General features: G+C 40.8%; 2 protein-coding genes across 3 annotated transcripts in view; one reads left to right on the forward strand and one right to left on the reverse strand.

Annotated features, from left to right (window-relative positions):
• mtss1 (MTSS I-BAR domain containing 1) overlaps positions 1-6,089 on the reverse strand; it is a 59,830-nt gene extending 53,741 nt beyond the window's left edge. Inside the window, exon 1 of one of the 2 annotated variants that reach the window (XM_071493422.1) lies at positions 5,155-6,089. In XM_071493422.1, coding sequence (XP_071349523.1) covers positions 5,155-5,226 — 72 coding nt within the window. In that variant the 5' untranslated portion in view covers positions 5,227-6,089. The remainder of the gene's footprint in view (positions 1-5,154) is intronic. The other variant, XM_071493423.1, reaches the window with a different exon arrangement.
• A 4,753-nt stretch (positions 6,090-10,842) lies between these two features.
• Positions 10,843-13,820, forward strand: LOC139630359 (E3 ubiquitin-protein ligase TRIM39-like). The gene has a single exon (XM_071493697.1). The coding sequence runs from the start codon at positions 11,078-11,080 to the stop codon at positions 12,548-12,550; it is 1,473 nt and encodes a 490-aa protein (XP_071349798.1). The 5' UTR covers positions 10,843-11,077; the 3' UTR covers positions 12,551-13,820.
• The last annotated feature ends 195 nt before the right edge of the window (positions 13,821-14,015 follow it).

Genomic DNA, 14,015 nt, shown 5'->3' on the forward strand with positions numbered 1-14,015 from the left:
GGAGTGTGGAAGGTCGATGGCTCATAATGTCACCCCTGATATAGCTGAGACAGAAATCAATAAGCCGTCTGTCTCTCTCCAGCAGAACCGAGGCTCCGTGATGCTTTACAGGATGCTGATTTTATTCTCAGCTGTGACATTTTTCTAAACACATTTTAATATATTTTTAGCACTACAGCAAAAAGACTAAAGACTAAAACCATGAGTGACATGATTGACAGTGTTCCCTCCTAAGGTTGTGCATATTTAAAGAAACTAGTTGTTCCACAGAGCTATGGACTGTCACTACCATATGTTTCAGTTAAGTGAAGCACAGACATCCAGTTAAAGCTTCAGGACAGACAGAGCAGAAACTGAACATCAGCTCATTAGAGCATCTACACCTGCAGTTTGTGTTCCTAACTTTCAAAAGCTTCCAAAACAACCTTTAGGAACACATTATAACAACTTGATTTTTATGATGTAGATGTTTTTCTTTGTTTATGCCATTTTATGCCTTTATTATGCGATAGGACAGTGAAGACAATGGGAAGGAAAGAGGGGCAATGACATGCAGCAGGAGTCCGGCCAGCCGGGGGTTGAACCAGGGACTCGCCTGCTCAGAGGCTTTGCACCCACATGGTGTGCACCCTGACCATTTGGGTGTGGAGTCACCTCGACGTAGACATTTTTCACATTGTGCAAAAACAAAACTTGACAGATTTGTCTCCAGGGTGTGACATAACAGATGCTGCATGGTCAAACAGGCCCACTCTCTTGACCCTGGGAGCACCTCCACACTAAAGCCACACTCAAACTGGATTTATTTCTCTAGAGGAGGTGAGGTGATTTTCATATTACATGCAGTGGTCAGTGATTTTAGTCTCATCCAGACTGCACATATGGGTAAGTTTTGCACCCATGCTCCAGTAATAGTTACAGCCATAATTACCTCCTATTTTTCTGCAGTCTTGCTGGCCCTCCTATGCAGGTAATGATGTTGATACAGGGGAGTAATACTGGGCGTAAAAACTGCTTTTCTTCTCAAATTAGCTTTTATGAGTCTCCTTGGATCTGAAGCCAAATTCTGCAGTCCCTCCCTGACTGTGACGGGATGGGCAGGGCTTCGAGGTCCATTTCACATGTTATGAATCCACTTTCTCCGTTACTGTGCCGCTTCATGTCATTGTCATTGTTTTCTGATTTGTAATCACTCTCTTTGAATGTTTTCACAGTTTCACAATTGCTTTCAGTAAAAACCTCATCTGCTGTTGATCTGCAGTCATCAGCCTTTATTGGAAGTGTGTTTAGCTCACTGCGTAGCTGTGAATCTACACATAATGAGGGCAGAGGAGTGACCGAGTGCTTGGTGCCAACTGTCGGGCCCTTACAATAACTTTTCAACACTTCTTTCTGTAACACAGTGCAGTGTGTACTCAGAGTACTTAGGTCGGATAACTTATGGAAATTCATATCACAACAATTACAAAAATGTCCTGCTTTTCTTTAAATGGCTCTTTGGTTAATTCACAAAATGACCTGTAATCTGCAGCCAGGCTCTGCGCCTTCGTGTCTGCTGACAGATTGTGTGTGAGCTCTTCACAGGCGTGTCATGATGCCCTAAGGGAAGATTTATCTGAACTGCAACTCTCTACTTAATTAGACATGACTTCTGAGAGAGTGTGTGTGTGTGTGTGGGTTGGGGGGCAGATGGCAGTAGTGCTCCCACTGGTTCTGTGCCATGTTGGTAAAATACCAGGATATGATGCCACAAGCTCTGAATCAATAGCACGTGCACACACACACACACACACACACACGCACGCACGCACACACACACACACACCACCATGACCATCCCTTTTCCCTGTTATCTGACAGCGGAAGTGACTTTTGTACTGCTCACTGTTCTCACCACAGGATGTCTGCAAGTTCCATCACGTTCAATCCGAAATGTTTTAGCTTCAGAATGAAATGAGAAAAGCCTCAATTTCCTCTACGTTCCTCATCCTGCAGAGATTCCAACCTGTGGCCTCTCAGGTGATTTACAATCACTCACAACAGCAAGGTGACCTTCCTGTCAGAGAGGCAGGTCCGTTTGAATCAGGATCAAGATAAAACTCACAGGTCGAAAATTGTGGTGTCTGTTGTTCAGAAAAACACAACGTCTAACCTTCAGAAAGCAGAAGTGCACTAAGGAGGGCTCTGCTCTGAATCCTGTGATTCATCTGATGATCCACTCTTACACAACATTCCTCTATGTTTTCATACTGAATCATCATCAAATGTGCAGTTGAAATATATACAGAAATCAACAAAAATAAAACATAACTTAATGCAAATGTAATTCTGTTCACCAGACCGTTATCATCATCATGGCTTGTCAATTTAATTAAAAGGTTGATGGTTTGTTCATCACATTATCTTCTCTAGTTCAGAAGTAGCTGGGAAGAGTCTTTCTGCAGGTCTTCATCCAGTATCATCCTCTGCTGCAGCTGACTGTAACTCACTATATTCTCTCATCTGTCATCTCACTGAAACTGAATCACTAACCGTCTCTTCTATTAGTCATGAATCACTTTGCCTTAGAAAGACTCCTAACTTCATATCCAACGATTCCCTCTTGATTTCTGTCTGTCATAAAACAATAATCTGCAACTATTTTGATAATCGTAATAATCATCTCACCATTTACTAAGCAAAGGTACCGCATGAGACTAAACTGAATATCTTTAGATTTTGGACAGTTGGTTGAATAAAGGACGCCACCATCTTTCACTACTTTGACAGATTAATAGATAATAAAGTAATGACAGATGCAGCCCTACAATATCCCATGGTTGCAAGCAGAGGCAAACAATGAATCTAATACACCTAATCATTAAACTGCTGTCCGACTCTGAGAGCACCGATCTCCATTGGTGGAGGGGCTGAAGCACAAGACTCCTTTCACCAGGAAAGTTTTCACGTTACGTCTATAATAACGTCCAATTTAGGGAGGCCAAGCGGCGAACGCAGCCTCATTCTCTGGCAACAGCTTTGAGACTTAAACCTTATAAAAAAACTGTTTTGAGAATCGGACACCATGTGGAAAAACAGAACTACTACTGTAGTAGTTTCACATAATTTTCATGAGTATCACAGCGTCTGTTTTTTTGTGTCATCCTGACAGTAACGCAGGGTATGCAGTTTTCCACACAGTGAGTCAATGGGGGAAAAAAAATGAAGCATGTTCTTGTGGATTATTTTCCATATTCTGAGGCAAATGACCGTCCACTACAGCAGCTGCCATAGGAAATCGAAAACATTGTGATTTTAACAAAGTAATGAAGTTGACTTTGTGAGCACAGAAAAACTACAGAAGGAAGTCTTCTCTGTCCTGTTGTCATTACAGATAAGTCAGAACAAACCTCCATCGACCTTCAGACGTGATGTTTATCCCACGATTGTATAGGTCTTATGGGAAATGGTGTTCATTAGAGGCTGCTAAAAACATAAATATCGAATAACAACAATATTAGATCACAACACTGAGTAGATCTTCCATCGGTATCTAAATACATGAAGCCTGCTAAATGACATACAGTTGACAAAGACTCTGTTCTGCAGCTGGGTTTTTAGTTGTTAGCGTTGTAACAAAAGTCAGTGGGATTTTGAATGAGGTTTCCTTACGTCTGGAACAGAACCTGGACGTTCTGGTTTCACTTTGGCTCTCGACTGAAGAACTGTGACCAAGATATGAGGAACATTTTAACTGGAAAACATCATAACACTAAATTCCAAACAGTAAACTTGATTGAAAATGTATATGTAACAATAATTAGCGCAAAAAACAATACAAAAAGACATTAAAATGCAAAAATCTCCTTCGCATAGCAATATTAGTTGAGTATGACTCATGGCTGTTACTTCCTGACCAGTGTGTACATATAGTTGTCAATATATTTGCGAAAACCTAAAACCAGACAGTAAAATCAGTCGTGTAGACGTACGTAAAGACACTAGACCAAGAACTCCTATACCAGCAGAGCCTTTGCTTGCTATTTTGGACAAAACGTTGCGTTCAGGGTCAACTTGAAACAGAGGCTGATAATGATGAACATCTGAGAGCAGTGAAACACAGACAGGCAGACAGGCAGCAAAGGGCAGCCTGCTTAACAAACATCAAAGAGCACACAGCTGGCAAAATCCACCCCCATCCAGCCCTCTTACCCTCTCACATGGCCCACTTCCAGTTTTAACCTCTGCTCATTCATTACCCAATCAACATCACCAGCCCTCATCATACCCCGTCGCTCAACATCCAGCCTTTAATAACCTATATTTCAGGGTTTTTAAATATCTTAAACTCATTCAGTTTCTGTGTTTTGAGGTTTTTCTCACCCACTTTTTTTTTTTTACCATTTTTTTCAGCTCTCCAGTACTTTATGACTCACAACCAGTCTAACATATGAGGTTATGACTGCAATGATAAAATGAAAAAAATTGGGCTGCAACTAATAATCATTTTCAATATCTATTAATCTGCCATTTATTTTCAAGATTAATCGATTACTCATTTTGTCTTTAAAATTTTATGAAATAGATGTGCCTGCTATCATTACCCAAAGCCCTAGATGACGTATTCAAACTGCTTGCATTAATAATATTCTGTTTATAATGAGATGTGTCAAAGAAAAGTGTCGGATCAAAACATCTGAGAATCAAATTAAAGACAAATCAACCGTTCAACTACTAGTTGCTGCTCTACAGGAAATGAAAACAAGCACATTATATTTGAGGAAGTGCAAATGTTAAAGTGAAGCAATGCAGGAAAATCTCCATGAAGAATGAATGGAGCAGCCAACTCAGGCCTGCAGAACCTATTCATTTTTATCAGCTCCACTTCATTAGGATTCATTTAAATATTTTGAAATCACTCAGTATGTAAAGTGTGTGATTTTTAGAGGAGAGGGTTAAAAAGAAACAATCACATGATGAAATGGAAACGCAGAGAAGAGGTTAAATAAAGAAATAGAAAAAAAAATCATACTAAAAATCATAATAATATATGTAAAATGTTCTGAAAATACAGGCAACTCCACTACTAAATATAAAATGCAAATACAGACAGTGAAAGAAGACACTGAGGGGACTTATAGGGGATAGAAGAGTTATTGTGAATTCATTTTTTACCTTCATGTCGTTCATGATGAGCTGGAAGAGCCCTCCCAAGGCGCTGCATTCCTTCTCTATACCCGCATCCATTTTTCCACAGGCTCGGAAAAATCCTCCTCAACTTCCCAACACGCAAACTTTTTACCTCCCCAAAAAAAAAAAAAATCCAGCCAAGTTTTGGAAGACTCCAACAGAAGAATCAATAGAGGCTCTTTATTTAATGTGGAGGGGGAGTTACAACACCCAGAGGGCAAAGTCCACCTTAAAAAAAAAGGAGAGAGAGAGGGAGAGAGAGATAGAGAGACACAGAGAGATAGAGAGACACAGAGAGAGAGAGAGAGAGAGAGAGAGAGAGAGAGAGAGAGAGAGAGCAGTGGAAAAGGAGGAAAAACGAGAAAAAACACACCGGAGTAAAATCCAGGTCGGACGTTAGGCTCCAGTCAGCCGATGCTACCAGCCGGCCAACTTGATAAACGTCCGAAAAACCACCACATCATGACTGAATCATGGAGCAGACTGTCTGGAAAATGTCTGGCAGTTTTTTTGTTTTTTTTTTTTTAACTTTAGCCGCGGCTGCTTTTAGTCCCGGGCTAAGGGAAGACGCAGCTAACCGCCGGGAGCTAACTTGGCTAGCTAGGTTAGCGTTAACTCCGTTAGCAACCTGTGACTGTGAGAGTGTGTGTGTGTCTATATGTGTGTGTGTGTGTGTGTGTGTGTGTGTGTGTGTGTGTGTGTGTTTGGCTTTCCAAACGAAAACACACACACACGCAGCCCGCGATCAATCAGTCCGCCCAAATGAATCGATACTGCTCTTATCTGGCGCCCGGCTCGGATGTGAGTCCCCCAGTCGCTGTTTCCAGAAGCGCATCCGAGTGATTTCACGTTGTTTTCCAGCGAGTTTTTGACGACGGAGCCGCTTCCCTTCCCTCCGGTTACTCCAATGGGAGTCCTGACCTGAAGTGAATGAATATTTCCCTGAGCGCCGCGTCAAGGCTCCCTCACTGACAGACCACACATCCGGCCGAGAATTTCAAAATTAAAGCCTACAACCCCTCGCTCAGATTTGCATAGATAGAATTCAAAATCAAGTTTTTTATTGGGAGTTTTCTAAAGACTACCTACAGGCATATACTAATGAATTAAGTCATATTTCTTAAAAATCTGACCAAGCATTTCATACCTGCTATGCTGTACTCACTGATACCCACATGGCAACTAAATAAACAGCAAATCTGAATCTTTAGGTTTTTTGGGGGGCAGGGGGCACTCCTGAAGACCTTTTACGACTCTGTGGTCAGCCATCTTTTACGGTGTGGTCTGCTGGGGCAGCAGCATCTCCACTGCTGATCAGGAAGGCCAGCTCTGTCCTGGGATGCCCCCTGGACTCAGTGGAGGAAGTGGGCGACAGGAATCGAAGCTGTCATCCCTGTTGGAGAACACCTCCCACCCCGTGCAGGACACTGAGCAGCTCCGTCAGTGACAGGCTGCTGCAGCCACGGTGTGTGAGGGAGAGACACCGCAGGTCTTTCCTTCCAGCTGCTGTCAGACTTCACAACAAACACTGTGCTCAGTAACCACACACACACCAGAAACAGACAACTCACCACCGTAACAACCTCACGCATCTGTCAGTGTCCCACAAACACTGCTACTGTTGTTGTAAATATGTAATTTTTTGCATCTATATATTTAGTACATTATTATATTGTTGTTATTTATCTTTCCTAAATATCTGTTATTGCAGTTACTTGCAGCTTTCCTGTTCTCTGCACTGCCACTTTGCTGCTGTAACACTGTGAGTTTCTCCACTGTGGGACTGATAAAGGCGATCTTATCTTATATTTAACAACAATAATAATGAAACCAATTCAAGGTTTCTGAATGGGCATTTAATGCACGTTTACCTTCAAACATAGCTGCCAAATCAATTATTATATTGTTTATTATAGTTGGTTCATTAGTCTAGTTGATATTTTGTCACTATCACATTGCTGATAAAACAAAAATCTGATAATAAAATATATTTTAATATGCATTTCTCCACAGCTCTGGATCAGCTTTGGATTTAATAACATGAACATTTTTGAGGAGGAGGAGCAGTAAAAATCACCTGGTTTAAGGTGAGACAACTCAGTCTGACTGTTTTCATTTTTATGGCTGGTTTGTTGTATAATGGGTGACAGGCTATGTGATTAATGCATGATAGATATCAGGCTGTGTATAATGATGTGATAATTTCATTGTGGTGCTTAGTAGCTGTCAATCACAATTAAGTGAAGCTGAAATGTGTTAAATGAAAGTAAGAACAGGTACAGGCTGCTAATAAAAATAATAACAACTATAGAAAACAGATAAAATGGCAGCGTTTCTCTCTTATCGACACTTTCTGACCATAAGTAAACATTATAACATTACCAGCAGAAAAACTGAACAAGATCATTTCTGTGCCACCTCAAAGTGACCTCTAACCTCAACCTGGCCACCCCTGTGAAAACTGTGTGTCTCCACCTTTGTATATATTTATAGAAGCTCATTTGTATAGACGACAAAATTGTCAACTGAGAAGGCTTAGGCTTTTATTTTGTTTTCTACTTTAGTTTCCTGTTGAAGCTGAGCTTGGTGCACTTTAGGCTGACGTGTGTGTGTGTGTGTGTGTGTGAGTGTGTGTGTGTGTGTGTGTGTGTGTGTGTGTGTGGATGGTGGAGGTATGTTGTGTGTGGAGGACGCGGCGGTCTGGCAGGGCGGAGCTACAGAGAGCAAAGTAAAAGAGTTTTTCCAAAGGGAAGAACCTACTGAGAATTCACTGAGGCTGTTTTAGAGAGAGGCAGAGTAAAGGTGAACAGTTCTCGATTTACTCAGGGAATCAGAGAAAGATATTAATGCACTTTTCATCCATTAAACCTAAACTATTTTACAAACAATAAAATAAATGGTGTGAAATTTAAAGGTGGTAGCAAATAGATATAAAAACCAATGGAAGATAGACCTATAATTTGGAATATATAAAAATATCTAATGCAAGGGGGAACTATGGAAATCATGTATTGAAAAACAAAAAGAAGGAAGAGGTCAGTTACTTTAGAACAGTGGTTCCCTGCCACAAGACCACAAGCGCATAATATAATCTGTAAAAAAAAAAAAAAAAAGCTGAATAATATGTACGTAACTTTACACCCTGTTTTTCCTTTAATGACCTTGAACTTTGCAGAATATCTCTGTGTTGCATTTTTTCCACATTTCACCTGAGTTTGAGCCAAAGTAGGTCATCAGTATGCAGGTGAGCAGGCTGTCGTTGCCCACCGTCAGTGTTCAGCAGGAGCAGTTCATGCTGGCTTCTCTGGGAGCTATGTTTACCCTTACAGGCCACGGTACACTAGAAAAGGTTTTATCTTTCCATGTCAGAAATCAAAACGTTGATACCTGATCCCAGTGCCACACAGAGTGAGAAGTGGGCCATCAGCCAAGCCGAGACTTGGGATGTGGAGTTAGACAGAGAGAGAGGTGTTTGTATTTGGGTAACACTTTTTAAACAGCTAACAGTATAAACATTTGATGAACTGATGAAAATACACTATTATATAATTACAAGCTGATGAGAGTGTGTTCACAGGTAGGGAGAGCAGCACTGTGGTCAAACTGTTGCAATAATACAAAATGTGTGAAGTTATAATTGCTGACAAACACTGCACATGAAAAAAAATACCATATCTGTTTAAAACTATATTATATAGTGTTAAAATTATCTATTAAATGTGTATATGCTGCTGATTAATGCTGAATGGTGGGTGGGTTTATTGTGTGGACTCTCCATTATTTTGGTTCTCTTGTCTTCTGTCTGCGCCAGAGGGAGGAAGTGACAGGAAACCACAGCTACATGACCCACTAATGATAACGTACAGTCGTAACTGAATTCCACTTTATTAGACACCCTGGCTGTCTATTTCATGCAGCAACCAGCTGATAATAAACACAACGCTTTCACACTTTGGGTGCGTCACAGTGTATTTTACTGATTCACCAGGCAACAAGCTGAGTCACAGGAACGGCAGACTTCCTACCGGCCCGGTTACCACGGCAACCAGCATGCCACAGGGGTGTATGTGTGTGTTTGGACATGTGCATGTTTTGCTGAGTCACAGGACCCCCACCATCTTACCCACACCAGAGGGGTTTCTATGGAAACCAAATCATTAGAGTCTGTGCAGAATAATATAACTATAATAAAACAATAAATCTTAATTGTTCTATTTTAAAGATGGGATCTGGTCCAGTCAGTGATCTGATTACATATAGAATAGAATAGAATAGAATAGAATGCCTTTAATTGTCAAAACATTTAGTTTAATTTAGTCTCCTCAGTGATACATAGAATTTAAATAATAATAAACTAAATTAAACACATGTATGGAGCATTAGTTAGCACATAAATAACATACAGATAAGTATAAAACAAGTGTAAATATAAAAATGTAAACAATAAAATAGTAATTTCTGTAGCTATTTTGAAAGTGTTGCTATTGGAAGTGAGTGGGACTGGACATATTGGCTCAAGTCTGTGTCACAGTGCTGAATACTGAACGTGATTTTATGAACTGTAGGCCCAAAAAATTTGACACCCAAGCCCCAGGCCAACTCAAACCTGTGCTGTAAGTTCAGTTAAGTCAACAGTGACACCTGCTGACCAAAGGTACAACTGACACTGAGATGAGAGGAAAACAGTGGCTCAGGATATGTGGTGTGTGTATTCTTTTATTATGATGCTTGTCTGACTCAATATAATTTTTAATTCCATTGAAATTTAATAGGTTTCCCCATTTGTCTCCATGAGGGGACAAACTTTCAGCTTGATGTTAATTCTTCAACTGGAACATCTTAATCAAAGGCAGAATCATATGTAAAACCACTTTTGTTATTTATTTTCTCAAATATCAGGTGTTTGTTGCACCCTGGGGTTCTTGAGGCAAGGGTTCTGCTGGCCCACCATAGAAGTGGACATTAATGAAGTTGTCGCTGCCCATTACCCACCCATTCATTCCCTGTACCCAAGCACTTATGAGCCATTGAAGCCAGGTGTTCTGCCCCCACTAAGTGACATCTTCTTCCTGGAGCAGACAGCTACAGTGAATATAATATGTCCTCCCCAACCTCCCTATTCCCAATAGTACAAGGAATCATCCCAAGCTAAGGCTAAAATGCCAGAGAACAGTATAACAGAATAAAAGACCCAACCAGAGCATAAATCCCCAATGAATATTGGAAACACACCATATTTAGCTTTACAGGTTTAGAGCGTGGAGACATGCTGGGGCAGTGGTTAACACAGTTACTTCACAGCAAGAAGGTTCTCGGTTTGATCCCCAGCCTGATCGGTGGAGTTCTGCATGTTCTCCCTGTGTCTGAGTGGGTTGTCTATAGGTTTTAAATGTAGGTGTGAAAGATTGTTTGTCTCTATTTCTCATCCCTCTGATAGTGTCAGCTGGAATTAGCTCCAGCCAACCCAGCACCCTCAAAGTACAGGTGGCATAGCTATTGGATAGACTGAAGGTTTAGAGAGTCTGGTAAACAGCTTGGATCCAAGATGAGTTTGTACTTGGCTGAGCCTTCAAAGTACACAAACACTGTGCAGCGACACCCCCCCCTCAGGTTTACAGTAGTTAATGTTTGACCAGCTATCAAAAATCATCTGACAGTTCTTACCTGACAAACAAGTTGTTTTTCCACTGACGACACTCACATTCAGAGTAAAGCCACAACTTCCACTGAGCAAGGAGAGCGACTATTGGACCAAGCAAAGCCAACAGAACAATGGGAATATAGGAACTTTAACATGGTGCAGCTCCACACACTGTTCAAGAACAACCAAGGAAGGTAACTGTGGCTAAACTCACTGTCTTCCTGTATGAGTGTCTTGTGTAGTGTGTTCTCATCTTCCTGAGAGAAAATGGCTTTCAGACCAGAGGAGGATCTCTCCTGTCCGATCTGCCATGAAATCTTTGAAGATCCTGTTGTCCTGTTATGTAGCCACAGCTTCTGTAAAGGCTGTATACGAAGCTGGTGGTGGTGCAAGCAAAGAAGTGAATGTCCAGTTTGCAAGAAGGTACTTAGAACAAGACGCCACCCTTGCAACTTGGCTTTAAAGAACCTGTCTGAGGCCTTCTTACAGGAGAGACGTCAGAGAGATTCTGTAGGGTCTGAGTCTCTCTGCAGTCTGCACTCCGAGAAATTCAAACTCTTCTGTCTGGACGATGAGCAGCCAGTGTGTGTCGTCTGTCGAGATTCAAAAATGCACCTCAACCACAGATGCAGACCCACTGATGAAATTGCAGAGGAACGCAAGAAGGAGATCCAGAATTTTCTGGTACCCATACGAAAGAAACTGAAACTGTTCGAACAAGTCAAAGGAAACTGTGATCAAACAGCAGAACACATTAAGGTCCAGGCAAAGGACACAGAGAGGCAGATTAAGGAGCAGTTTGAGAAGCTTCACCAGATTATACATGAGGAAGAGGAGGCCAGGATCACTGCTCTGAGGAAGGAAGAGAAGCAGAAAACTATGAGGATGAAAATGAAGACTGAGGCTCTGAGCAGAGAGATAGCAGCTCTTTCACACACAGTCAGATCCACAGAGGAGGAGCTGAGAGCTGGAGACGTCTCTTTCCTGCAGAACTACGAGGCTGCTGTGGAAAGAGTCCAGCAGCGCCCCCTGCCGGATGATCCACAGCTGGTCTCAGGAGCTCTGGTAGACGTGGCCAAACATCTGGGCAACCTGACCAATCCCGTCTTAAACAAAATGAAAGATATGGTCTCCTACACTCCTGTGATTCTGGATCCAAACACTGCTCATCCACATCTCATCCTGTCTGAAGACCTGACCAGTGTGAGATATGGAAAGAGACAGAAGCTTCCTGACAATCCAGAGAGGATTGACTACTACCGCTGTGTCCTGGGCTCTCAGGGCTTTGACTCAGGGACTCACAGCTGGGATGTTGAGGTTGGAGACAACACTAATGCCTACTGGTTGTTAGGTGTGGTGACAGAGTCCTTCCATAGAAAGAGGGACATAAAGTCTGGACTATGGTCGCTAAAATTCTGGTATGATGAATATTCAGCTTTGTCCCCACAAGGCAAAGTCACTATTCTTCGGGTGTCGAAGACGTTTCAGAGGATCAGAGTTCATCTGGACTGGAACAGGGGAAAACTGACTTTCTCTGATCCTGAAACTAACACACACATAGTCACCTTCAAACACACTTTCACTGAGAAGCTGTTTCCATACTTCAGCAATGGAAAAAGAGTCCCACTGAAGATTTTACCAGTGGCGGTCTCCACTCAGAAACTATCAATGGTAGTAAAGACCTTCATTGTGTCATTGATGCTGATTTTCATTGCGATTATAATAATACTACCCGATTGAAGTTCTCATTTTGCTGCAGTGATGTGGAAGTAGAATCAGGTTTTCAAGCAGAATCAGAACATTGTTCTGACCAAAAAGTGATGCAAGTGTTTTTTTAAATTTTTTAAAATATTACGTATTTTTATAACAACACTGAATCAAATCAAATATTTTAAAATGTTTTAAAAGGAAATGATCTTTAAAAACATTGTTTGCCACCTCAGTAAAAGATTACATCTACATGTCAAAACCTGGAGTATCAAAATAGATAGCTTCTGAGCAACAGGAAAAAAGAAAGGAAACAGAGTCAAGAGACAGATGATGATTCAACTCTAAATCAGTGGTTCCCAACCTGTGGTCTGGGGCCCTCTGGTGGGCTGTGAAGGTATTGCAAGTGAACCCACAAAGATGTAATCATATTTAAAAAAAGATTAAAATATACACAATGTCTTAAAATGTTTTAAAAGGAAACAATCTTTAGAGCATTAAAAAATGTCCTCTCAATGTTTTTTTTTTCATATTAAGGCTTGTTTGATATTTCAGTCTGATAACATCTAAAGCTAAAACATATGTGTCAAAAACTAGAGTATCAAAATAGAAAATAAAACACAGATGGTGAACCGACAAGTGATCTCTCCCCATCAAAGAAAAAAGAAACATTGAGCTTCTCCTGCTTTCAGTTCAGTGCTGAATGTTCATGCCTCCGTATTCTTGTAAATATGTAATTTTTGTACACTATATATAATTTGCATATTATTATATTCTTATTATCTATCTCTCTTAAATATCTGTTATTACAGTTTCTTTGCAGCTTTCCCGTTCTCTGCACTGCCACTTTGCTGCTGTAACAATTTCCCCAGTGTGGGAATAATAAAGGCTAACTTATCTTAGCTTATCTTATCTTATTGTTATGAGGTCGGATGTGGGCCACCAGCATTTCTGAGATTTTCAAACGGGCCATGAGTTGGAAACGACGGGGAACCACTGAACTTTTCATTCCATTTTGTGCTTTGACTTTACTCATCTCTCACTGTAAGTCACTGTAAAAAGATCATCTGTAAATACCTCTTTATCAGTGTTCGTACTGTGATCTTCACCATATTAACCTCCACCACGTGTAACTTCTTGACTGGCAAAACAAGTTATGCAAATCAAAACTTGTTCAAATCTTCCCATGTGAGTTCTTACAATACTTCTATGATACAAATGATACTGGAAAAACATTACTGACAAAATGTAACCTAATGTACTACAATCCAACACACCTCACTTCCAATAAATGTAATTTTCAGAGACGTATTTTTCTTCTTCTGTTTTATCCCTTGAAGCTACAGGAGTTGTGTTTCACTTGGTGTCTGTTTTGTTTGACTTTGCTTTTGACCTGGTTTTCAAATTTCTGTTAAATTTCAAATTTCTGTTCCTAAACAACTAGTTGATTATTTTCAGACTTTTGAAAGATATCATTAATTAAACTATCATGGTGGGA

The sequence above is a fragment of the Trachinotus anak genome, unplaced genomic scaffold (assembly GCF_046630095.1).
Source record: "Trachinotus anak isolate AG129_WGS33_773 ecotype Australia unplaced genomic scaffold, CSIRO_AGI_Tana_v1 ptg000013l, whole genome shotgun sequence".
Taxonomy (NCBI): domain Eukaryota; kingdom Metazoa; phylum Chordata; class Actinopteri; order Carangiformes; family Carangidae; genus Trachinotus; species Trachinotus anak.

Coding starts and splice junctions, on each gene's coding strand:
- LOC139630359 (XM_071493697.1), top strand. CDS start 11,078: ATGGCTTTCAGACCAGAGGAGGATCTCTCCTGTCCGATCTGCCATGAA.